The sequence below is a fragment of the Diachasma alloeum genome, unplaced genomic scaffold (genome assembly GCF_001412515.2).
Source record: "Diachasma alloeum isolate Michigan unplaced genomic scaffold, Dall2.0 Dall_scaffold_00269, whole genome shotgun sequence".
In the NCBI taxonomy this organism is placed as follows: domain Eukaryota; kingdom Metazoa; phylum Arthropoda; class Insecta; order Hymenoptera; family Braconidae; genus Diachasma; species Diachasma alloeum.
The window spans coordinates 442,326-467,704 of record NW_021680408.1 but is presented as its reverse complement, the minus strand read 5'-3'; the positions used below and the strand labels follow the sequence as shown (position 1 = coordinate 467,704).

Genomic DNA, 25,379 nt, shown 5'->3' with positions numbered 1-25,379 from the left:
TCATGTATTTGTACGTCGTTTAAATTGTCGAGATGTTTAAAGTATTCTTGAGGTGTTCCACGGGGAATTTCCCCGCAGCTGCATTTTTCTAGCCACGTGTTCTTTTCCCGAGTAAATTGTCATCTCTGCGAGATTTACGAGTGTTATAAATCAGTCGAGATTTTTGGAAATATTCCCTCGATCTTTTCTACGGTTTAATATTGTTTGGGGCCTTTCTTAATTGTCGTCGGGTAAATCCGTGTCCTGCCATTGAAATGTTGACCGTTATAAAAAGGATAGTTATAACGGAATACTTGGGTGCACTTTGCTACAGTTTTGCTCGTTATTTTACTTTCCCCAGTTAATCCGCGACCGTCATTTAGTTTACTGAACGTTCGAATATCTCCTTCGGGATTTTTCACCTTCCTTTCCGTTCATTGCTATAATCCTTCGACCCCCAAGGGTCTAGTCGAGGCGCGGGAAATTTTAGGTTTCTTGCAAAATGATTCGTTGAACCCCCTCTTCCCCTAAAATTGGTGACACTTCATGGACACTTGAACGAGTGGAGCGTTGGAGAAGAAACTGAAATTGTGATCACTCCTATCTTAGGTGTTGAGAAGTAAAGATCTAACTAATTGTGAAATTAAAAATTGAGAAGAGACAATATTGTGAAGACTTGAAGAATAATTTGATAGTGAAAATAATGTGAACTCGAGTTTTGGACTACCGAAGAATTAATTAAATACAAGGAATTATTTGTGTGACTTAAATCTGTGTTTAATGTGTTTAAACTTTATTTCAAATATTCCGCACTTACAGAGCAGAGTGGTTTAGCACTCCACGGGCAACTTACCCACGAGCCCTCTGGAATTACTAGACTTGAAAATCCACACACAACACTGTTAAGACGGCGGCAACACTGTTCATTATCAGGTCTATGCTCACAGTCACCCAGCCGGTTACACGACACACGTATTATAAGTGGTTGAGGCCGGCGGCGCAGTATTTCTCTGGTACGTAGTCAGAACACGTCTTCTACTTTTTTCCAACAACTCATCGATGAAGCCATATAAAAATAATATCGAACAAGTCAAGTGGTGTTTATTGTTGTTTATTTTTAATACGGAAAATTTAACGGGTTGAGGTCACCCATGGAGAATTTCTTTTAAGAGATCATGGTACCCCTTGTATGTGTTAAATTTTAAAATCGTCCTCATGTCCAAAGTTATTAATTTTTGGAATTTAAAAAATTTAACTTCAACTTCTGTATTATGATGTTGTGCAGTGCCGAAAATTTTTTGGTTTCCAAAAATTGATAACTATTGATACGCCGATTCGAAAATTCAACACATGCAAGGGGTACTGTTACCTCTTAAGGGAAGACTGCTATGAGTTTAAAAGTCGTGGGTTATTGGAGTGAGACTTTTCATACGTTGAAGATCGATTATATAGATCTGAAAACGAATAATTAGCGCAAAAAAAAATTTGTTTGTTGTTTGTTTGCCCGAAAACGCTTAAAAAGCTAAAAACAGTCCAGGGCCTCCAATTTTTGAGCTACAAAAGATTTTTTTTTTCAAAATTTTCGGAAAAATGTGTGGAACAACAATTACGAGCCAGTTTTTTGGAATTCGACTCCTACACAGCTAATTTCCGTTTTTTCATATAAAAAAATTCACTATTTATGTAAAAAAATACAAAAAAGCAAATTTAACCATGTAAGAGCCCAATTTAAAAAAATTGAATATTTTCTATTGAACATTTCAATAGAATCGGCCAACAACTAATAGAAATCCAATAGAATTGTCTAGCGAATTCGCTAGGTTTTTCTATTAATGTTCTTCGTGCAATTAAAGAACGTTGAACAAAAAACTGAACATTTTCAACGAGCGTTTTCGAACAATATTGGGAAATAAACCCAATAGAAAGAAAATTGCAAATTAATCATTTGCTGTATCTAATGGCCGTTAGGTCGTCATTTGTCACAGTAGCCAATGGCTATCAGATCGTTCGTTGCCGTGATAAATTATCAATTTACAATTTCCTCTCTACCGGACTAATTTCCTTATCTTTATTGAAAACGCTCTTGGAAAATATTCAATTTTTCCTACTATTCTTCATTGTACAATGCATTGTTTTTTCTTTGGAAGAATCATTTCATAAGCAAAGTGATAAAACGGTCCAAGTCGACTTAGCTCTCAGCTGAGTTTTTGAGGAATATCTCCGAATCTAAGGAGATGGACAAATTTTCGTACGTAACTTTTTCGTAGCTCTGAATTCGCTCTTCAAAAAATGTTATAACGATAATTTTGCTATCTGCCTTAGATTCCGAGATATTCATTGAAAACTGGCTAATAGCCAAAATGGAATTGAACCGTTTTACCATTTTGCTCCTGGTTCGTGATATCCGGTTTCCGGTTATTACGAGAAATTCTGCGAAACCGTTTGCATTGTTTCCGTTCGGCATTATTCCAATGTATTGCAAACCGAAGATTTTTTAAATCTTTTTTTACCATCAGTAACCTCATGATGGAAAGCATGAGACCTTTTCATTTCATTTAATTGAACTGGAGATTTTTGAAAAAATAATTGAAAATTTTGATAACTATGTTGAATCACTGATATCAGAATGAAACGGTGTATGAGATACCCCTTGCTTCTGAAAGTTATTTTCTTTCAATTATTCTATTGCATGTGATTCGAAAACAATGAATCAAGACGTTAATCCCATATAATTGACGCCCACTATACAGTATAGACGTTATGAAACAGTTCTCATATTCAAGCTCTACCCTATAAATGCATTCCCTGCCAATTTCCTGCTTCTATATGTGATTTGCAGATAAATGCTTGGAAAGTCTCCTGCAACACTATTCACAAAGCCGAATCGTAGACAACACGAAGGGCTTTATCATCTTTCACTTGTTGAAGATTGCTTTCCAGTCAACGAAATTAACATGAATACCGATAACATAAAACCTGAGGTGAAACCACCAGAAAAAAAGATATCTCCAAAGAAAAATCCGCAGAAGAATAATAAAATTTTCCGTGTGCTGAATAAGTACACGGATAATTTCCCAACTTTCCAAATGCCTAAAGTAACTGGATATTGGAGTATCGATGGAACCAGAACTCAACACCACGACTCGTCTCAACTGCGGTATTACATTCCGTGCAATGGAGATAGTGTAAATATAGACTTGAATGAGGGACTCGAACAAGTCGTCAGAAGACCGGACAGTTTGGATCACGAAAAGATAGACCACCTGTTGAGGTGGATTGAAAAGAACTATCAAAGGATTTTAGCCCATCCTGACAGCCCTAGATGGTGATTTTTTCATACCATTTTTGCATATCAGTTCTTGTTGCTGTGAGCATATAAACAATCCGATAGAGAGTCCTAGTCTACTCGCTGTTATAATTTTCGTTGTAACCTTTTTTTAAATAAGCATTTACAAAAATTTCGCTATCTTCCTTAGATTCGGAGATATTTCTAAAAAAAACTCAGTTGAGAGCTGAGCCGACTAAAACCGTTGTACCGCTTCGCCACTGAATTGTTTCGAAGTCCAGAACCAAAATCAACAGGGCATTTACTTGAATTTAAATTCAATTATGCCACATTTCTGTCAAAATATCTCAGAATTTGAACCAATTTTTCGAGAAAAAATTCTCTTATAATGAGTGAATGTTTATCTTAATCTCTCAAGATTTGCTCCCTAGATATTAGTACGCCGGCTCTAAAATTTATAGATTTTTACTGGAAACTGGAAATTTTCTCAGTGAAGGGTTACATTGAAGAGATAAATTTTGCTCTGCATTCCTTTTTTCTCTACGCGGAGAGAAATTCCTGATAAAAATTATCCTACCGTTCTATAAAAGTGTATCATGAGTCATCGTTTCTTCATTTCTATCCCGAAATTTAGTAAAAATTAATTGATGATGATCAAATTTTATTCTACGTGAGAGGAAAATTTTATTCTGCTAAAAATAAAAATTACCGTGCCAGTGGAGTAAGAATTACTGTACCGGTAGGGTAAAATTTACCAACCGTTTTAGAATTTTCGTTATCTACATAAAAATTATTGGACTGAAAGGGTAAAATTTATTATGCGTCAGGATAAAATTTCTCTAACGTAGAATAAAATTTGATCATTATATATTAATTTTTACTAAATTTCGGGATAGAAATGTGGAAACGATGACTCATGATACACTTTTATAGAGCGGTAAGATAATTTTTATCAAAAATTTCTCTCCGTGTACCATTTCACTCTGTACCGGTCTCCACTGAGACGAAAAAGAATAGTATAAAAAATTCCGGAGATTTATGCCAAAAATAGTCAATGCGATAGGATTCGCGATAGGATACTTTTCTATCCGTGTGCTATCCTAGTAATTTGCAATTCATTTTCATAGGTTGCAGCCGTATTTTATTTGCTTTCGCGGCACATTGAGAAAGATTCTGAAATCACCTTACAACAGATTGGGGTGGAAAATTTGTGCAGCTAAATGGAAAGGTAGTATTTACTTGTTTCATTACGAAACTGAATATGATAAAGAGAAAACCATAAAGGAGAAAAAAAGAAATCATGAGTCGTCGTACTGGGGCGGAAAATTCAGGCAATATATGCTGTCGGGTACGTCCTCGAAACAAACACGCCTTTCCTCTTGTTCTATAATTAGTCCTCAAATTATATTTCCATTTCAGATTCTCCGAATAAGCCTCCAGATGTGTCAAAGCCGGTGAATGAATGTGAGAGATTCTTTTGTGTATTTAAAGGTCGTCTCAATGACCACAGTTTGTTGTACAGAGCAGAAATAGATGCGGTCTGTTCTGACAGAAAATTCAAGGATCCACTGCCCCTCAGACATTTGAAATTCATGAAAATAAGGACTGGCAAACTTTCCGAAAGTCCCGAACAAGAATTAGCGAGAAAAAAGTTGAGATCCTTGGACTTGTGGAGTCAGATGTATCTTAGTGGGGTCAATGAAGTCGTGTATGGTTTGAGAGAAGACTCTGATGGAATTGTCCGCCGTATGGTGAAGGAGTCAGTTTCTGAGCTGATAGAAAAATCGAAGGTATGGTTCGCAAATTCATTGATTTTGCATAATAGTGTATTTCATTACTTGTGCGTAAAGTCAAATTTTGCGCTCGGTCCACTTTCTACACATTTTGATGAAAACTAGAGTTTGACACTCGTCGGAAAAGTGTTATTCAACACTGAGACGTGAGAGTACGCCTTCGGCGAACGCTACCCACCTCCCGCCGGTCAATAAACACTTTTACGCACTCGTATCGAAATATACTATCATGTTACAAGTACGTCAAGTTGTACGTTTCCACAAGCACGTGTAACACATCCTATTTTTTGTGATACCCTGGCAAATTCACTTTCCGGAGGTGCAGTGGGTGTAAAGTGTATAACCGAGGGTTATTTCCTATCAACTCATTCCACGACCAAGCGTTTTCCCACGTTTCGGCATCTTGTAATAGTGTGCGTGAGCAGCTATGCTTCTTTTATGGCGCGCTATCACGCTGACAGTCCCCTAAAGTCGTACTGGAGAGATCAAGGCTTTTGTAGCCCTCGGTTCCTCTTCTCCCACCATTATGTTGTTAGTGATGAATCCCTGGGTTCTGCTATTTGGAGATAAATCTCCCTATAGTAGGTAGATACCGGCATCCGGTATTTTACTGGGTGGGAAAAGAGGTGTTGACTTATTTAAACTAACTCATAATTATGCAGATGGGATAATTATGTAGAAAGTACAAAGATGATACAAAATAAGTATTAAACTTGATTTACGTTGACGAGTGAACTCCCGAATATTCGTGAGTCCAGCTTACATAGTAATTAAGCGTGTCACGTTATGACACTGGTAAACAGTGTTGCACATGAACGCTGATTTAGTAAAACAATGAGTAAAGCAAGTTTAATTCAATTCATCGTTCAACTTCTTCACTTTTGTAAATAATTTATTACTTAATATTACCACATTATTTTAGGGCATAACAATGTTATATGGAACCCAGAGACTAGAATCTCGCCAGTACGCCTGTACTTCTCTCACATGTAAACGATTGTAGATGTTGGTCGTTCAATCGGCTAAATACTAGTGCAGTAGAGTCTCCCTATTATTTTTGCTTTGAGAATGAANTCTCGCCAGTACGCCTGTACTTCTCTCACATGTAAACGATTGTAGATGTTGGTCGTTCAATCGGCTAAATACTAGTGCAGTAGAGTCTCCCTATTATTTTGGCTTTGAGAATGAAAATTCGGCGTACTGAAACGGCCTGGGACCCCCCACTTTTCCGTGGAGGGCGTGACTTGAGAAGAGAGAGACAGAGTAGAATCTGTCTGTTTCACTTCTTCTGTAGTGGGAGCAACCATAACGTCAACCTGTCAAATGAAATGAAATCCAGAGGGTGAAATGATTAGAATGGCTCTTTTGTCTGTTTAATTGTTTTTATTATCAAACACCACAGTGCTCTATCCACCAAGATGTTCACTGGTTTCACCAATCTTTTTCTTGATTGAGGAAGAAAATTTTCGAGCTCGTTTTTCCATTTCTCGTGTTTGTCTTTTTGTTTCATCCACAGACTTTACAGTGGCCTCGTGAACGTTGAGATTTTCAGCAATTGCTGAAACTGGAGTCCCACTTGTTACTTCGTCTACGGCTTTTATTTTAATGTGTAACTTCGCTAAAATTGGAGATTTTTTTTTCAAATTTGTTTTCACCGGGGACATGTTGAGGTTATAAACGACAAAACACGAGGCTATACATAACACATGACGGGTGGCACCGAAGAGTCTCACACTGCGCGTTCCCGTCACGCACTTACCACTGCACGTGAACGGACTCAGTGGTGGGGGAAGGCAACTTCCCCAGCTAAAATCATAGGGAGTAAGAATAATAGGAAGACTCTACTGTATCTGAAAAGGGAATTAGGGGATTCTCCCCGCAAGAATGGCGGGGGGGGGCAGCAGGGGAATGGGGGGGTCAATTCACCTCGATACAGGTGTTTCTTCAAGTTCAAGGTGGTGTGTAAAGTAATTTCCGTAATACTCAAGGGGGTGTGCAAAGTAATTTTCGTATGCGAAGTTTTATGCATGAAAATTTATGGTATAAACGACCTCGACAGTTTACGCGGAAACAAACACAACAACATACGGAAAACAAACACTTTATGCCATTCAGTATTTTGTTCTTTGTACCATTCTATATTTTGTCCAATTAGTGTTCATTCTTCCCGTTTCATTGATTTGATGTTCCAGGAATTCTGGAAGCCGGAGATCTGTATGAAATTTTGCGACGAGTTTCTGAAATTTATACATCGCACTGTCAGGAAAAATTGTGACAAGACTATTTACCAGTTTGAGCGAACACCGTTCCGAGATATCCTTGTGACTGAGCTGCCACCAACGTCGGAGTACGCTTTTATTCCTGATTGGTACCAATTGTTACCAAAGGAATGAACGAACAGTCACAGAAAAGAATTCCGGAATTCCAGAACCAAGTTACTGATTTCAAGAAGCTCATGGTTTCAGAAAGAATTGTATTGACAGCATGAAATGCTTGCTCATTTTTAAAAGATGAATATCTGAAATTCGGTACCAAGTCGAACTCTTTTTTCCTCTATGAACTGGGTGATTGATCCCGTATTGCTTCCGAATGGAAGCATTGAAATCGTTCAGTTTTTAAATTCTCTAATTTCTCTAATTTTAATATGAAATTTGATGACCATGTGTGTATGCGCGAGTGTCCTGCTGATCAACTTTTAGAAAATGAAAGGAATAGAGGACTAAAATAATTCCAAAAAATCTATAATTTTGTCAGATTATAGGTATCAATGAGGATTAACTCTGTGCTCTTTTCCAGACCAATCGATCAAGCCGTTTGTAAGAAACCGCAATTTTTTTAAAAATCGTTTTTCGCAAATATCTCGAAAACTACTGAACCGATTTCAATTTTTTTTAATATTTGCCTTGGTGCCTTCTATCTCAATGAATTAAAATACATATACATACAAAATGCGTGTACGCACTCTCATTTGTGAAGAGGTTGATATATCAACTTGTTTGATCATTGTTTTTATACATTTATAAATAATACTATCTGCAATGGAAAGGCAAGATTTTACGAATTTCATTTGAATGACTCACAAAGCCTTGAGCAAATTTTATTCACATTAACGCATACATTAAGAATAATTTAAAAATATATAAGAAGGATGCAGGGTGTCATGACACATGCAGATATTGTAAAATTTACTCCTTTGATTTTTTCAGAGAGTTGATAATTTTTTTCTCTCAATTTTTAGTTGATACTCTCTCCCTCTGAATTTTTTCAATGTTTTTTTTCGAATATTCTGATTCATTTGGTGCAGAAGGTATATTGTGCATGCAATATGATTTCAAGGAATATTGGATATTTAAGAACATTAACGATGCACCAAAAAATTGCTATATTTTGTATAAACATATAATAAACCGCTATTGGAGATTCAATTGAAGTGTTCTATCATTTATATTCATCCCGCAAATGCTGCAATGTATATCGTGGGCATGAACAGGCCGCGAATATGATTTTCCGTGTCGATAGCGATATCAGATCTAGGCAGGTCATATACTTTAATTTTCCTCTAAATAGTACAAAGCAGAGAAGCGTAGAAATGAGAACAATACCTTATAATCAAACACTTGTGTTTCACATAAGAAATCTTACTCAAATGAACATGAAAAATGGAAATCGTCTAGTTTCTTGTACGAAGAATATCAAATCAAAATATTTTCCGCTCTGAGCGCAAAATAAATGAAGTAAATTGAGGGATACGCAACTCCCGGAATTTCAATCCTCTACAGTCCCTTTGGTATCTTGAACGAAGATTGAACTGTATCATTTTGATAATTCACTATGCAGGAATGATCATTTTAATAAGGTAAAGACTCATTAAATCACTCCTTACTTGACGATTGAAAGAATGATATAAATATATACCTTCGTCCGTATATTGTAGATTCTTGTTGTAAGTACAAAGATGAGTCATGAAGCACATAATATTTCGATATCTAATAAAACAAGGGTATTTCAATTTTCTTTTTAAAACAAGGGTATCTCAAAATTCGCGCTAATTACATATGAATTTTGAGATCCCTTAATCTTGACGCGAATTTTAAGATACCCTTGTTTTAGAAAGAAGATTGAAATACACGTTTTATTAGGAGATGTCGATTTAATCAAGGATATATCAGTAGCGAATTGGTAAAACGGTTCAATTTTACCACAAAATTTTATCTCCCAGTTGAGTTTTTGAGGAGTATTTCCGAATCTAAGAGAGAACGCGAAATTTTCGAAATTACATTTGTTGTAGCTTTCAATCTGTACTAGTACGCGTGCACCTCTCCGAATAAAACTGCGTCATAAATTATCAAAATAAATTCGACGTGAAGATGTGACGTAGAAAACTGCGCTGTAATTGGGCGAACCCTGGAGGGAGGCAATTCTCGTTTCCATACATATCAGTTATAAATAATTCTGTTGATCCGGTCTGTTCGACCAGTCAGAGCAATATTGAAAAACAAAAGACTGAGATATGTCACGCGAATCGTTCCGTCGATCCGCACTGACTCAATCGGTTATCGGACTTCCTGAGGATCATATATCTATTGCGCGCTTTTGTTCAGTCGTCTCGCAGTTTGGAACAAATGACAGTTGAAACATGTCGGGCACGGATACCGGTATAATTTTTTCCATTGAAAGAAAGTCTCCCAACACTTTGTTCAACTTCAAAGTAGCAAAGATCGTCGGATATTGGAGTCTCGATGGATCAAGAAATTTTCACCATAATTCATCTCAATTACGCTATTGGATTCCGTTCAATGAAGAAATTGTGAAGTTCGATTTGAATGACGGGTTTGCACTAATGCAGAGAAGACCTGACAGCTTGGATGATGAAAAACTTGAGAATATTTTGAGGTGGATTGAAGGCAATCATCAGAAAATTTTGGCTGATCAGAGAAACCCTAGATGGTAATTTACTCACGTAATTTTTTAAAGAGCGATGGGTGTGGTTGTGACCGAGTGACGAAAGGGGATGATTAGAAATGGAAACTCAGATTATTCTATAAAAGTGAGATATTTAGCGAAAATCATTGGAGTATTTCTCAGTTTTTTATCTACTGGATTCAGAGATATTCCGAATAAAATTTTCGACTCATCTCGACTTTCGAAAATTTGTAACTGAAATTATCGTTTATTCCCAGTCGTTTCCATTATAACCATCGCGCATCCCGCTCTCCGCGACCTGCTGTCAGAGGTGATAACTCGATAACTATGAGAGATAGGAATAAAAATAATAAAACAAAATCTATGTATTTTTAGATGGGGAACATTTTTTGTTTGAAACTTTTTTCTCTAACTTGGACCGTTTCCGCGAAATAATTAAATTGTCATAAATAAACAAAGCTAACCACACCTCCCAAAAATGGTCAATATATTTGTGTTGAGGGACTCCAAAAAACATAAAGTCTAATGATAAAATTCAATGGCTTTAAAATATAAATATATGCCCCAAAAATGATTTTTTGTGACACCTGCCTCAAAAGTGTACTTTTCGACGCGGTTTAGTGCGCGTAAAGTGGTTGTTTTCCGCACGGCATGCGTGAAGTTCACGAGCATGCATAAAAATAACTACATTACCCCCACTACCGTTCCGAACAGCGAATTCGGCAGGTCCCACAAAAAATAGGATGTCTTGCACGTGCGTGTGAAAAAATTGAACTTTACGCACTAGTAACACAACATACTATTTCGATACCATTTTTAGGCTACGTCCTCACTTCATTTGCTACCGTGGTCCCCTGGCAAAAATCTTGAAATCACCTTATCAAGACAGATACGGCTGGATGATTTGCGCCATGAAATTCAAAGGTACAATTTACATATGTCCATTTGACACAGAAGAGGAGAAGCGACAAAAGACCAAGGAGACTGAACGAGATAAGAGAATGACCTTCTGGGGGAAAAGATTTGAGCACTACATGCTGTCAGGTACATCATCAATTCGTTATCGATGATCGCGTTTTTCCAATAATTGTACTCGTCATCTCCAGATACCCCTTATCATCGTGGAGATTCATCACCGGTGAATGAATCAACAGAGTTCTGTTGTGTATTCGAGAGCCGTCTCAATGATCATCGCTTGCTCTATGCTGCAGAAGTGGATGGACTGTGTTCTGACGAAAAATTCGAAGATCCGCTCCCTCTAGATCGGCTGAAATTCATGGAACTGAAAACGGATAAACTCAATGCGACTCCCGGGCAAGAAATAATGAGGAAGAAAGTAAAATCGCTGAACTGGTGGGCCCAGAGTTATCTGGTTGGGGTAGAGGACATTGTTTGTGGATATCGAGATGATCGCAATGGAGTCGTTCGACGCTTGGAGAACAAATCTGTTTCTGGCTTAGAACGAGACTCACGGGTAGAGCGAAGCAACACATTTTTAGAATCATTAACATTCTTGTTACAAATTCGCTAGAAAATTCTATTACATTTCTATTGAAAAAACTTTAATTGAAAAAAATTGATAGATTCAAATGTCCTAGGGTGATTCATTCTGTGGGGATGCTATGCAGTAGACTCTCGCTAGGTGCACGCCCGTTAGTTGCTCGTTTTCCCCTAATCCCCTTCTCGGACGGCGACGGACGCTCGAGCGCTGCCCCCCACTCTCGGCCGCCTTATCGCTTTCCTTTGTCCGAATATTTTCATTTGAAAATAAAACTATTCATTCCCTCTCATTTTTCTGAGAACTTGGGTCGGCATTGGGTGAGGAGTGCGGACCGGTAGAAAGTTGCCAATTTCTTGGAAATGGAACCCCTACAGCCCTTTCGATGAGCAACTAGCGAGAGTCTACTGTGCTTAGAAATTTAGAGGCCTACACTGAGAGAAAAACGACAGAGTTCTCAACAAGTCTTACTTGCGCCAAAAAATATATATTTTTTCATTATCAAAAGATTTTTTTGTGATAAAAAAAAGATTTTTTTAGGGACAAAATATTTCTTGATAAATTTTCCTTTATGAGAGATTTTGATTCTCAAAAGGCACCCGCTCGAGTGAAGCATGCGTCTCTTGAGTCGAATATTTCGTTGTTGTAGAAAACAGAGTAATTATTCATATTTACGACTTTCAAATTCCAATCAAACAATTATTATTTTTTTGTGATTTTCAACTAGCCATTTTGTTGGCCCAAACAAGACTTGTTTGAGAACTTGTTTGTTTTTCTCTCAGTGTACACTCTCCAATTTTTTTTCACTGCATTTTTTTCCCCTCACAAAAAGTTGAGGAAAAACGTGAAAAATTTAAGTTGGAAAATTCCTATAGGAACAATCTTAGCAGAATGAATTGCACGGAAAGATGAAAATTTGTCGATTTTTCTCTAAAATTTTTTAGATTGAACATTTTTTTAAAATTGAACTATTTGAAAAAATGTCTTCAATTAAAAAAAAAAGTTTTCTAATAGAATTCCTTAGAACCCAATTGAATTTTCGATAGGATCTGTAACAGAAATCCAACAAGCCTTTCTAGCGAATAAGGTAGGTTTGTACATTTTTCCGTATTTACTCACTGGATCTATCGATTTTTATTTCCAGAAATTCTGGAATCCTTCCGTGTGCATGAATTTTTATGATGACTTCCTGACATTCATGAAACGTACTGTGAAGAAGAATTATGATCAGGCTGTTTACAAATTTGAGAGGCTCCCGAATTCCAATAAAATCATTGTGGAGACGTTACCAGCGACATCGGACTATGCTTTTCTCCCTGAGTGGTACATCTCTTTTGCAAAAAAATAAACACATTCTCAGGATTCTTCAGGATTGGTAGTGTCCAGCCTCTGAAATGTGATTTCTGAACTGTGATTAATCATTGTACTGTTAAGAGTATGAGCTGCTGCACCCGGTGGATCGATCAAGATAATTCACAAACAACGCAGCTGCATCCATCGCTTTTGATTATTTAATCATTAGTGTATGTATGTATACTTCCTCTTCAGTACATTCATTATTTCCTTATGTTCATCAATATCAATATTTACATTGTTATTTTTATTACTATGCTCCTTAACTTACATACTGTGTGTATGACTGTTCTTACTATTCACAACATAATTACACAATGAGAGCTACCAAAACCTGGTGAAGTAACTTCAGTCAGTTTCAATGACGATTGTCATCATTATCGCTATTATTCTTATACACATTAAAGATAATTCCAATCCCGCTAAAGTGGCTCTTTTTTCGGTGGATATATTTGATATTTGATATTTCTTTATTCGAGACCCAACAGCCTAGGCCAATTACAGGGTCAAATCACTTTACAAATATTACTTAATTAAATCAAATATACATATGTACATGCATCATACCAATGCTAGACAACATAAGATGGTGGGTGGTGATTCTTACACTATTCCTAATATAGATAACTAAAATAAAGCGATCCCCTTTTTCGACTTCACATATTTATGCGCCATATTCACAACCACAGAGAGTGGCGTTGACACAATGTCCACCGTGCCATCGCAAAATTCGACAAATTCATTCACAGCCTTGCATGCCAAGTGTAGCGGCGAAATCATATTAGCCTTTTTTCCAGGCAAGTAAAAACGGCATTTCCTAGAGTTGAGCGGTGGCACTCTGAATGGATACGGAAATTTGTTCTATGCGGGTTCATTTTTTTTATTAGTGTGTTCTTTGATAATTGATTTCACTAGAATTTTTCATGCCGACGTTTTTTGCATATATACTATGTATTTTAGCGTCATTCTCATCTGTGATTTTTTACGATATCGGAAATACAATACTTTCTCCAAGCCGATCAATATACAATTAATAACGGAAACCAAGATTTTTATGAAAAGTTGCACGAGGGAACTGCTTTCGTTGAAAAGTTATCAGTTGCAGTTTTCCTATTTTTTTATGACGTAACTTGTCCCTTCGACGATGAAGAATTCGCTCCGTCAGGAAAATAATGAGTGCAATGATGAATCCACCAGCTAAGGCAGCCAAGAGCGGTATGACGCCTTCTAGCCGTACAGACGGATAAATGGCCCTAGGTAGTTCTTGTTCCACATGATAGTGTTCTATCCACCGACTAACTAATCCACTGTGTTTGTATCGTTGAATACTTAATTGAAAAAATGTAAGTTCAATTACTCAATTTCCCATTTCACCCCGACATTCCACTTACTAGTAATTGAAAAATGCAGTAAACTCGCTGCGGAATGGCATGACAAGTGGTGAACCTTGAATTCGTGTAGTCTCGATCGCAGTGATTTTACAAGTAGTTGCAGTGTTCAGATACTCTTTTCGATACCCGGTCGTTAGATGGAATGCAACTTTTTCGTTACATACCTATAGATTTAATATCGAATCGTACATTCCTGCATTTGGAGAAAGGGGGAGATTGACAGTAACATGAGGTGCGAAAACAGATATCATTGTGAACAGTGATGATTCTTCCAGAATCATCAAGGTTCAAAATTTTGAAGTTTGAGCAAAAAAAGCTAAGAAAAATCATGAGCATGAAAAATTCGGGGAGTTGTGTTTCTAAATTTTCTTCTCTTGCTTTTCATTTACAAAAGAAAAAATGTTCATTGTCTTGTCTCGTGTGACCATTCCCGTGTTTTGTCTTCTTTATCGCGCTCTCTTGTGTCTGTATCTAGAAGTCTGACATCAAATTAATGAAAATTCAGAATACCTGGTAGAATCCTTGTTCCTCATTTGCGGGGAGGGATTCTTTGGGCTTCATCAGGGACCACATTTTTTGCATGACTGTATCGTTAGAAGACTATAAAGAAGAAATGGATTCATCTTCACCCTTCAGAATAATTACATTACATATACCTTGAACATCAGATACTCTGAACTATCCTTTATCGATGTTAATTTATAAGTGCCAACTTCAACGAATTCTTCCATTGTATGAAATGGTAAGTACGATGACGAGACGGCTAGAAAGCTGGTTAACGACGCAGAGTATGTCGCGCTCACGATTAGCGCTGATAGGAATATTGATATGCATAATATTTTTGATGGTGTCTCAGCGGGAAATACTAGTGGAGCAAATTCTCTATTTAATTTTCTAATAATGACAAATTTTCCTCCATTACCTGGCAATCCTTGTTGACAGTAAATACCCCATACAGATAAATAATTCTCGAAAATCAACGGGACGAAGAATAATGGTTTCCTGTATATGATCAACGTTAAAAAAAGAGGCATTATTAGAATTGACCCTATGATTACCACCCATATATTCACGTGGAAGGCCTGTAAATAAATTATCAATTGTGACAACAGACAAATTACTGTAGGAGAAAAGTAGCGAGAAATAGTGGGAACCTGAAAGTAAGCGTTCCAGTGTAGAACAATTGTATCAGGTTTCTTGATGTATAGTTGTGAAAATCCGTCATAAATGGGAACTGTAAAATCAATTACTTTTAGTCGTTCAGCAGTCATCATGAATGGTGCTAGACCAATGTCAGCTTCGCCTCGTACGAGTCTCCCAATAACACCGGTCCATCTCGAAATATCTGAATCCCAATATCCCTGATTATCTTCGATTATCACTGTTGATATAGTAAAATTCAAGAATTCAGATAGTGCTTCCAGAAGTTTTCCCAAAGGTCCGTGGAAATGACCATCTTTCTCCCAAGCGTCATTTGATCCCTGAGAAATATGATACGTTTCACGGATGTCGTGACAAAAAATATTGTTCAATACTTGTTTTCAAAGAGTCAACCTATAAGTTGATTATTAGTCAACTTAGGGGCTCGTTTCGGTCATTGAACTCGATTCCTTTCATTTGATTATTTCTTTGGAGTTCCGCTTCTTTTTCTCTTCTCATTTTTTTAGTCTTCCATGGCTTCCGTCACTCTTTGCATTATACGCAAAAAATGCAACGAGGAGAGGAAACCATGGAAAACTCTAAAACGTGAATTTTTCCCCAATAAAATTTCTAGTGCGAGCGCTGGAATTTTTTCCTGGCCGTCACTTTGCACTCGTTTTCCCGTGCTAGCACTAGAATTTTTCTAAAAAATTTCTCCGTGTGCAGACATCTGAGTCTCACTCCTTTATAATTATGATCCGAATATTAATACCAGATCCGCTTGGCGCCCAATCCGTGTTTGTGTAGTTAATCGACCTCAGAATAAATATTCAAATATCGCGATAGTCAATATTTGGACAGTGGATAATTAATTATTGGAATTGGAACGTTGATTATTTTCATTCATCGATCTTAACTTTGGGACTTGAAGACCCAGATATTTCAAGTTGAGGTACCCGCGATGAGGAATATAATGGAATTCCTTAGATGAAGAGATTAAGTATTGAAAACAAGCGAAGCAAAACACCAGCAAGGACAGTCTGACAATGTTTACACCGGAATTCTAATACAAGCTACTTATATCAGAATGAAGTAAAGGAATTCTGAAACACCCTTGAAAGCGTAATATTGGAATAAGAGTTTCGTCGCAGGGCCGAAAAAAACTTTTCGGACAAGTGTAAACATTGCAGACTGAGACGAAGCCGAGAAATGCAATCACACGAGTCAGAAAAGTTGTTTTCGGCTGAATGACGACCGTAATTTTTCTTCACAATGTCCGTAAACGGCGTTTGACGGACATGAAGTGTCCATAAAACGACAGAGAAAAATTTTTGGACACTGCTAGCCATAAACTCTTTTCCCTTGTCAGTTTGTATACGAACAGGCACACGACCACCGCTCTTTCCCATTATACGTTTAAAGCCCTCAAGTACCTGCGGTGCCGACTTGTCCTTCAATGGTTCAACCCAGGCAAACTTGCTTAAAACGTCAATGACCACAAGTAAATATGAAATACCATCATTGTATGTCTTTAGTGATCTCAACCCAACCAAATCAGCCTCTCACACATCATTGTTTGTCACTGTATAATGCAACCGTGGAAATTTACGTCTGATGGGTCTGTGAAGTGCATAAGTATTCTGGGCATTAAGCCAGTTTTTTTATTTCATTTTCAGGTATTCCTTTTTTATGCGTTGACAAAATATTTGTAGCCCCCGTATATGCCTCCGGCTCTGGAGGGCTAGTAGCAAGTGTCCATAAAACGTTTTACGAACAATGTAATGAAAAAACTTTTCTGACTCATGTGACTGCAGTCTTCGTTTTCGCCTCAGTCTGCAACCTCATACTTGCCGGGAAAGCCTTTCGCAACCTAGCGCCAAAACATATGATAAACCTTACCTTGACGATGCACACACGGAATGCCCGACCTTCCAAAGATCTTCTACGCTGGAGCAGAGCCTCGCTGGAAAACCACTGAATTCCACGATTTTGGTCAATCCACCGGCCCAGTTGCCCTACGCGTGTGTGATTATTCCCGATCGACCACCACTCTTTGATAATGGTTGAGTCACAGCACGCAATGGCTACTTCGGAATTGAATTTTAAATTTAATAAGTTGCCGAATGGATTGTGGCAAAAGCTACAAGCATTCTCGTCACTATCTCCGGAGAATAGTACCAGCCATGCAATATCGCTCATGTATAAATTCATGGTGATTTTCCCGAAAGTATATATATCTTCCATACTGCCGAGAAGAATCACAACGAGTGGGCGAACACTCTGTGCAGTATAAAATGTGAATCTATCTCTGAATGATTGGGAATCGATGATTGCCGTTGTTATCCCTCTCTTAGACATTTCGTTAGAAATGGCATGCCAGAATGTGAGACTCTCAAAAGCTGAAATTAATTTTTACATAAATTTCAAATTATCAGAATCATTAGACGGGCACCATAAATATGAGTATGTCATCTGGGGCTTATAATTTGTAGTTAGACATTGAATTCAATTTAAAGTCCCCTCATTTCTATTCATTTTCATGGAATAATTGAACTAATCTTCAAAATCTTTATTGATTACTCTTATAAATTTATGAATTCTCCATGATGAAAATTCTATAAATTTCACAGGAACCTTCGCTCAACGAAAATTTCCAAAGAGTGTATCGAAAATTTTCAGCCAAAAATTTCCAACGATGTTGTGGATATTCTAATGACCAAATTTTGATAATTCCTCCCACCCAATTGGGAGGAATTACTCACAATAGTCTTTTTCAGGTGATAAAATGATGACTCCAGAGGGCTTATATCTATGATAAAAGATATCAATTAAAGATCCGTAATAATTAATCTTTCCCTTTTCATTGGTCAGAGGAAACGGCTGCGTAGCAGTAAAACACAGTATCAGTACGATCCAGCACTTCATATTTTTCTTATTGAAGAACAACAATTATAACTTGAAAAAAAACTAATGTGTGAGGAGAACCACAAGCTGAGTCAAATTCAAACCTAATGGTGGAATGGGCCTCTTTTGTACTTCCGAATGCATTCTATATAATAAGAATATAGACTCGGTGTAGCTACATAAACAAATTGGTTGCTTTTTACGAATAATAATTTGCTCATTTTCATATAATATAACAGAGTAAAAATATCACAATGAATACAATACAGAGTTTACTTGTTCCCACAAGACCAATAATTGGTCGCTGTCCATTCCTGTCTCCACCCCATCAGTATTTTCATGATTCTTGTGACCGATTTCTGATTTCTGTGTCATGCTGAAATCCTAAAAGCATTGCACATATACTGTCATTCCTGTAAATGTTCCTCATTTACTGTTACTCTGGCATTTACCCATGCCATCATATACACATACGTCGCGTGTCTGAAAGCAAAAGGTCGTAAACGCCAAAAAGCTACTTTCCGAGTTTCTGAAAGTGAAAAAGTCATATTTCCACTCTTTTTTGTGCAATTCCAGGTAAAAATACTACTAAAAATGATAAATGCTAGAAAAATATTAGTCATTGCGGAAATTATGATTATAATTAAATGAGAACGATAAAACTAAAATACAGAATTTATTTTCAATCCAACACTTTATTCAACTGAATAGCTTTATTGAACAGTTTCAATTATTATATTAACATCTTTATAGATTTTCATGAATGTGTTTCTAGAATCAAGGTTTTTTTTATAATATAACTTTTTTAGTATGAGAACGAATTTCGATCACTGATTCCTATATAAGGGAACTTTAATCGTTGCAAACGACTCGTTTTAATTTTACCCCTCACACTAGCTCTTTTTACCTTTTGTATTAGTCATCCTCTCGTCGTTTTTGTTATCTTGATTCATTATTTAATTTATCTCAATTTCGATTGACGTGATCTTAATGAAAGTAGATTCTCGCTCGATGACAATCAGACGTAAACTGATTTTTTAAATTGAAAATTCACATTTAGAATATGTTATTTTTCGGCTTCCCTGGAATTAAAAGATAATGGCAAATACTGAAGCGTTTACTCCAGAAGCTGCGTGGTAGCAGAATGGGGGAAATGCTCGAGCGATGAGAAAACGATGTGGGGGGAAATGCGACTATATAACTAGAGTCTGCTGTACGCTGGAAATTTCGATGTTCGGTTCTTTCGTACTTGCTTACTTTTCCGATTATGTACTTTCTTCACAGATAAATAAGAATTTCGTTCGATGACTAAAATTACAAAGGCAATCAGACCTCCAATAAACAAGGCAAACACAAATGGAGAGATTTCTTGCAAATGCACTGGTGAAAGACTCTTTTCATTTTGTTGAGACTGCTTCCAGTACTTTTTCTCCAATCGTTGGAACATTCCATTGTATTTGAACTGTTGAATGCTTGAATAAATTCTCTACGTTTAATCATTTAGTCATCGACATGTTGATACCTGAAATGTCGAATTGAAATTTATCTCACTTGTAATTGATTAGGCTCATGAATTCGCTGTGTCTTGGCGTGATCAGTGTCGACGATTCTTTCATTTCAGTCCCTACGGAAGTAATTTCACAGGGTATCAAGTTGTCGTAGATTTTTTTTATTTTTTCACTCGCCCAAAATCCCACTCGACCACTGCATACCTGCAAATTTTTAGGTAAAATTATCGCTAACAACTAAATTCCCAACAAATAATATTGTAGTCTCTTCCTGGTTGCACGCCCGTTAAGGCCACCATACACATGCGCACGGCGTACGCAGACCCGGTCCGTGCGGACACGGTCTGTGGTCTGCACACCCCCATACACGGAACGACCAGAGTGTCTGCGATATTGATACCTTCATATGATTTTAAACAATTCCGCGATGAATCTCTTCGATTAAGAGTATTCCGATCATCGAATGTTTTTGTTTTTACTTCAAAAATGATGAAAAATGATGAAAGATGAAATAAAAGTCTTCATTTTAATATTTCGTATGCATTTCAACAATATTCTCACTGTAAATGGATAATCCCATACATGTATTTCAATGGAAATATTTTATTCAAGAGAAACAAATAATTCCCTTATTCTGGATGAATTCTCTATAAGAATCCAATCGAAGATCTATTCCATAGAAATGAGGAATTACTCTTTGTCGCGTGTAAAATGATTCAATTTCTAATCAATAAATTCATAATTTGGGTCAACAACGTAAATGTGTTTGGGTAAAACCTTTTTTGTAGAGCCGATTGAAAGCTGCAACAGATGTAATTACGAAAATTTCTCCATCTCCCTTAGATTCGGAAATATTCCTCACAAACTCAACTGGGAGATAAGTCGATTTAAACCGTTTTACCACTTCGCTACTAAATTTGTATAATTGGAAATGGAATTCCTCTTTTCCATTTCAGTACACACCTGTTTGAAACCCTCTTCATGGGTTTGAGGGAGGAAATGTGTTGGCTCCATAAGAGCCATCATCTTCTTCATGAGTGTGTTATTAGAAAACTGTAAAATTAAAAACGTGTATTACGCCCTTCAATATATTATATGGACATCCGCTCGAAGGGGCTTCCTTGGTGCAAGCAGAATTGACTATGCTCCCATAGTCGTCAGTCACTTCCGCTCAATTCGAGCCGAAAATGACCCCAAATAAAAAGATGAGTATTGAAAATAAGGAAATATTCAATCGTTCATTGTAGGAAACGTTCTCAACAGTAGACGCGAACATCTTAAAAAGTAGATGTGATAAAGGGCGCCCTTTCCACTCAGACGTCCACATACGTATGATGCAACTAATATTGATCACCTTAAACGTATTATAGAATAGAGTATTGTTCAACACGATGAATTTATAAGTGCCATCATCAGCGAATTCTTCCATCGTAGCGAATGGTACAAATGATGACGACACGGCTAGAATGCTGGTCATCAATGCACCGTACGCGGTGTAAATGACAAGCGTCGATAAGGATAGTGAAACATAAATGATTTTCGAGGATGTTTCGCCGCTCATCTCTATTTGGAATGTCTCAAATGTAAAATAACATACCCATAAGCTACGCATTAAGTGTCGACTTTCATTACCTGCGAAACCTTCTTGACAAAAAATACTCCAAACGAACATATAGTGTTCTAAGAGGAGAGGAAACAGAGGACATTCCCGTTTTCTGTATTCGATGAGAGTTACGAGAATTGGCGTTATGAGAATGAACCCTATAATTACCATCCACACATCCACTGTCAATACCTGTCAATCAATGGTTAACATTTTAAATCACATCCGTAGATTGACAAGCAAAATTAACCCCCTAAGGTGAATTTCAATATCCCCCACTCTACGGCCGTCAAAGCGGAATGCCAGCGTCCCCACTCGAGCGCTCTACTACGCTTTACTACGCTCTTCACCTTAGAGGGTTAACCTGATGCACGCAGAAAAATTTATTGCCCGCTGTAGCATGTCTTTATTTACTAATAACTCATTTTTTACATTACAAAAATTTCGGCAAACATTTTTACTTGTGTAGTAGATGTTCTCAGTCCGAGAAATTATTTAATTCCATCGATTCATTAGCGAACAATTGAAGAAAACTTTTGTCACATCCATACATACGAACACGGTCTAAAAATTATATTTTCGGGCTTTTTGGGTCATAATGGGTCTATATAATACAAAAAAAACGAAATTAACATTTGAACGATCACAAAACTTCCCTTCGGAAGCAAAAAAGTTGGAAAAAATAACTTATTCCTTATTTATAGATAATTTTGAAGCATCAATGAATAGAAACTGGGGATATACAAGAACAACAGTGATCAGATAAAGCAAGAACTCGATCTCATTAGGTGCAAAATTTTGAAATTGGGAAATTAAATACAAAGATTTTCAGCGAGTTCAGTCGAGAAAAAAATTGTTCATGTGTTCAATATATTTGAAAGTAGGAATATGAATTTCTAGTTTAAATTTTCCACTCACGAAGTTTTTGTGTCAAGAGAAAAAATAGAAAAAATGGCGGGGATTCTGTTATTGTGCAACCACTTAAGGGTGACTGGTGGGGAAATGGGAGTTTTGTATACAAGTAAAAATTTAACTTGTGAAGATCAAATTTCCTGACTTTCCAAGTTAATTTCTGTTCTAATCACAATGGAGTCTGTCATGGAGCAACATGTTATGCGAGGCAATTTTTTCCGTGTTCATTAGTAATCTTCAAAACCTTGAAATATGCGTTCCAGGCTACTTGAGCAACTTCAAGTTTTTTCACGTGTACTTGATAAGCTCCATTCATGATGGGGTATGCGAAATTAACTGCATTATATCGTGCGTCCGTTATAAGGAAGTCGGGAACCCCAATATCAGCTTCTTCTCGATGGATTCTTCCAATCACACCAGTCCAATTTAAGGTTTTTCGATTCCAATATCCATAGTCGTTGTCCCAGATTATTTGTGATACAGTAAAATTCATTGCTTCAGACAGTGCTGCCAGGATTTCGCCTATATATCCATAGTATTTCCCATCCCTTTCCAAGAATAAAGCTGTCCCCTAGAAATACAATGATCACGGTTTAAGGTATATCCCTAGAAAACACGTTTTTCTTAGGATTGTCCCCATGTTTTTCATAGACAAAGTTTATAATAGTGCTCAAGTATTAAAAAAATGCTAACTAGCTGTACTACACAGTTTAGGCTTCTAACACGCGGGACATAGGCCGAAAAACTAATCCGCGATAGATTGATAAATTCCGAATGCGGTGAATTTTTCTTGTACAATTTTTACTTGATCCGAAAAATTAATTAACAAATAATTTCTTATTTGATTCAAACAATTCAGTAGCGAAGTGGTCAAACGGTTTATGTCAATTTTGACTATTGACCAGCTTTCAATGAATATCTCGAAGTCTAAGGGAGATAGCAAAATTTTTCTCATAACCTTCTTAGTAGCACTCAATTCGCTCTACAAAAAAGTTTATTATGAAATTTTCGCTATCTCCCTTAAATTCGGAAATATTTCCGGATAACTCAACTAAAGACTAAATTGACGCAAACCGTTTGACCACTTGGCTACTGAATTACTGTTGTCTGTATGAACAACACACGAGTTTTAGAAAAACTCAACTTATAAGAATGGAATAAATTAAGTTACTTATAATTTTTTCTGGAAATCCATAGGGATTCAACTTTTGGGTCCGATTGTCTTGGGATATACCTTGAATTAGTACTATTCGGAAATTTCATGACTTTTTACCTTAACTGCGGCAACGCGTAAGACTAGACCGTGCATTGATTTCCTGCGATCACGGAGCAACTCGTCGGAGACCCAAGTAATTTCTTGATTATTAGTATGGCCAATTTCCTGACTCCAAGTGCGGTTGTCTCTGACGCACCACCATTCTCGAATAATCTTTGAGTCACAGCACAAAACTATTACTTTCGAATTGAATTTCAGATTGAATAAATTTCCACGCGGGTGACAACAAACGTCACAGACATCCTGACCAGCATCTCTACTGAAGAATATCAACCAAACGAAGTACCCCATGTCTAGACCTTTGGCGATTGTTTCGAAGCTGCGCAAAGCGCCGATTGTATCCAGAACAATTACAATGAGTGGAGGATCAGTTTCTTTCATGTAGACATTCAATCTGTTTTCGAATTGGCTGAAGTCGAGAAAAAGTGTTGATACGCCTTCATTAGATAGCTTCCTAGTAGTCTCATGCCGGATTGTGATGCGTTCGAATGCTACAAATTATTTTCGAAGAAGTATTCAACTCGATGTTTAATCATTGGATCAATAGACAATTATTCTAGATACATCGGTCGTAAAAATGATGCGCTGCATATGACTAATGAAAAAGAAAAGATTTAACCCTCGAGTGGTCGCGCCTCTTCACCGAACGAGTCCGGTCGCGCGCTAAACGCTGCGCAGGCCGTCTATTTTCGGGCGCGACGTTGCCAGAACGATTCTCTATCTGCCAGGTCGGAAGAGCACGGAGGCTGGCAACGTCGCTCGTCAAATTTCTACTACGACTGGTCGCGCAACTAACGCAGCGCCGTTTTTCTCTGACCGCACTTCATTGAAAAATTAATAAAAAAAAAGATTTGGTGGCCGCAGAACAATAAAACCGGATTTAATGCCACGAAGACAGATTATTTGAGGAACTCCTAAATTGGAATTTCGTGATTATCGATATTTTTGCAGTTATCATGGAACAAATGAAAAGGACTGCGCTTCGCTCATAGCGCGACCACTCGAGGGTTAAATGAAATAGATTTTCGCGACCATATGTTTTCAAATTATTCGAATTCCTTTGGGCCATGTCCTAGGCTATGCCTGTCTATTTACGTCTCCAGATAACAGCTGAAAATACATTCTCGATGAACTTGTTGTCAATTGTTTCGTAGGTTTGGTAAGAAGTTAGATTTTTACACTCCGGTTTATGTTTCAACAATAGCTTTCCGGTTATGTGATCATTAATTGTGCCGTTGTGATTTCTTTTCAAATAAACACGCACCTAAAGAGGAATACTTTGTGCATTCGAAACGTAGTGCAATATTGAATTAGTTATATGTATATTTTTTTTGTGTCTCATTACTGCTCTTGACCTCAACATGGCCCAAAGGAATTTCAATAAAAAGAAAAGATATTTTTAATTCCCCGCATTTGTCTTCTCCTTCTTTGACTTACGTTGACGATCCATTTCTGATGCAATAATCACTCCTGTACCCTTATATTTATCATGCACATTCTTGATCAAATCTCCGTAATAATTGAAGTCACTGAATTTATCAGAAACTATCGTGGAAATTGCATTGAGAGTGCTTAACAGCAAAACTAAGGTAGGGAAATTCATCTTTCCTTCGCAAAATGAGGGAATCCAATATTCTCTTCAATTAGTTAATTGTTATGGTCAATGTGTGAAAGGCTATCAAATCTTGAATGGTTTGCGATACCAGTAACGTATGGCAACGTTGATCTTGCGTCAACTGATTGAAATTCGTTTTCCCTCCGAGGATCATTCTTCTGTTATATATTTTTCATATACGTCTGATCGAGATCGATA

General features: G+C 37.1%; 4 protein-coding genes across 4 annotated transcripts; 2 read left to right on the top strand and 2 right to left on the bottom strand.

The window, feature by feature from the left end:
- Positions 1–968: 968 nt before the first annotated feature.
- Positions 969–8,316, top strand: LOC107037670 (decapping and exoribonuclease protein). Its single transcript, XM_015256329.2, has 5 exons — positions 969–992; positions 2,819–3,304; positions 4,393–4,613; positions 4,685–5,055; positions 7,251–8,316. Exons 2-5 carry the CDS (start codon positions 2,823–2,825, stop codon positions 7,449–7,451), a joined length of 1,275 nt encoding a protein of 424 aa, XP_015111815.1. The 5' UTR covers positions 969–992; positions 2,819–2,822; the 3' UTR covers positions 7,452–8,316.
- Positions 8,317–9,608: 1,292 nt separating this feature from the next.
- On the top strand, positions 9,609–13,259 carry LOC107037672 (decapping and exoribonuclease protein). Its single transcript, XM_015256331.1, has 4 exons — positions 9,609–10,005; positions 10,802–11,025; positions 11,088–11,455; positions 12,624–13,259. Exons 1-4 carry the CDS (start codon positions 9,695–9,697, stop codon positions 12,825–12,827), a joined length of 1,107 nt encoding a protein of 368 aa, XP_015111817.1. The 5' UTR covers positions 9,609–9,694; the 3' UTR covers positions 12,828–13,259.
- Positions 13,260–13,862: 603 nt separating this feature from the next.
- On the bottom strand, positions 13,863–18,288 carry LOC114841188 (glutamate receptor-like). Its single transcript, XM_029126079.1, has 7 exons — positions 18,126–18,288; positions 17,263–17,762; positions 15,146–15,704; positions 14,880–15,088; positions 14,734–14,823; positions 14,224–14,387; positions 13,863–14,160 (listed from the first exon to the last, which is right to left on the bottom strand). Exons 1-7 carry the CDS (start codon positions 18,286–18,288, stop codon positions 13,863–13,865), a joined length of 1,983 nt encoding a protein of 660 aa, XP_028981912.1.
- Positions 18,289–19,468: 1,180 nt separating this feature from the next.
- Positions 19,469–25,169, bottom strand: LOC114841187 (probable glutamate receptor). Its single transcript, XM_029126076.1, has 8 exons — positions 25,004–25,169; positions 23,564–24,057; positions 22,535–22,861; positions 21,412–21,570; positions 21,130–21,351; positions 20,739–20,828; positions 19,819–19,979; positions 19,469–19,739 (listed from the first exon to the last, which is right to left on the bottom strand). The coding sequence occupies exons 1-8, from the start codon at positions 25,167–25,169 to the stop codon at positions 19,469–19,471; spliced, it is 1,890 nt and encodes a 629-aa protein (XP_028981909.1).
- Between the last annotated feature and the right edge of the window lie 210 nt (positions 25,170–25,379).

What these genes read in the sequence shown, in the direction of transcription:
- LOC107037670 (XM_015256329.2), top strand. Translation starts at nt 2,823, where the DNA reads ATGCTTGGAAAGTCTCCTGCAACACTATTCACAAAGCCGAATCGTAGA. An exon ending in CATCCTGACAGCCCTAGATG is followed by an intron (nt 3,305 to 4,392) that starts GTGATTTTTTCA and finishes TCATTTTCATAG; the next exon opens with GTTGCAGCCGTATTTTATTT. An exon ending in AGCTGATAGAAAAATCGAAG is followed by an intron (nt 5,056 to 7,250) that starts GTATGGTTCGCA and finishes TTGATGTTCCAG; the next exon opens with GAATTCTGGAAGCCGGAGAT.
- LOC107037672 (XM_015256331.1), top strand. Translation starts at nt 9,695, where the DNA reads ATGTCGGGCACGGATACCGGTATAATTTTTTCCATTGAAAGAAAGTCT. An exon ending in GATCAGAGAAACCCTAGATG is followed by an intron (nt 10,006 to 10,801) that starts GTAATTTACTCA and finishes TACCATTTTTAG; the next exon opens with GCTACGTCCTCACTTCATTT. An exon ending in TGAGCACTACATGCTGTCAG is followed by an intron (nt 11,026 to 11,087) that starts GTACATCATCAA and finishes CGTCATCTCCAG; the next exon opens with ATACCCCTTATCATCGTGGA.
- LOC114841188 (XM_029126079.1), bottom strand. Translation starts at nt 18,288, where the DNA reads ATGAAGTGCTGGATCGTACTGATACTGTGTTTTACTGCTACGCAGCCG. An exon ending in CAGAGTATCTGATGTTCAAG is followed by an intron (nt 14,824 to 14,879) that starts GTATATGTAATG and finishes TCTTCTTTATAG; the next exon opens with TCTTCTAACGATACAGTCAT. An exon ending in ACTGCATTTTTCAATTACTA is followed by an intron (nt 14,161 to 14,223) that starts GTAAGTGGAATG and finishes TTTTCAATTAAG; the next exon opens with TATTCAACGATACAAACACA.
- LOC114841187 (XM_029126076.1), bottom strand. Translation starts at nt 25,169, where the DNA reads ATGAATTTCCCTACCTTAGTTTTGCTGTTAAGCACTCTCAATGCAATT. An exon ending in TTTTTTGTCAAGAAGGTTTC is followed by an intron (nt 21,352 to 21,411) that starts GCAGGTAATGAA and finishes TTTACATTTGAG; the next exon opens with ACATTCCAAATAGAGATGAG. An exon ending in TATTCTATAATACGTTTAAG is followed by an intron (nt 20,829 to 21,129) that starts GTGATCAATATT and finishes TTAATTTTACAG; the next exon opens with TTTTCTAATAACACACTCAT.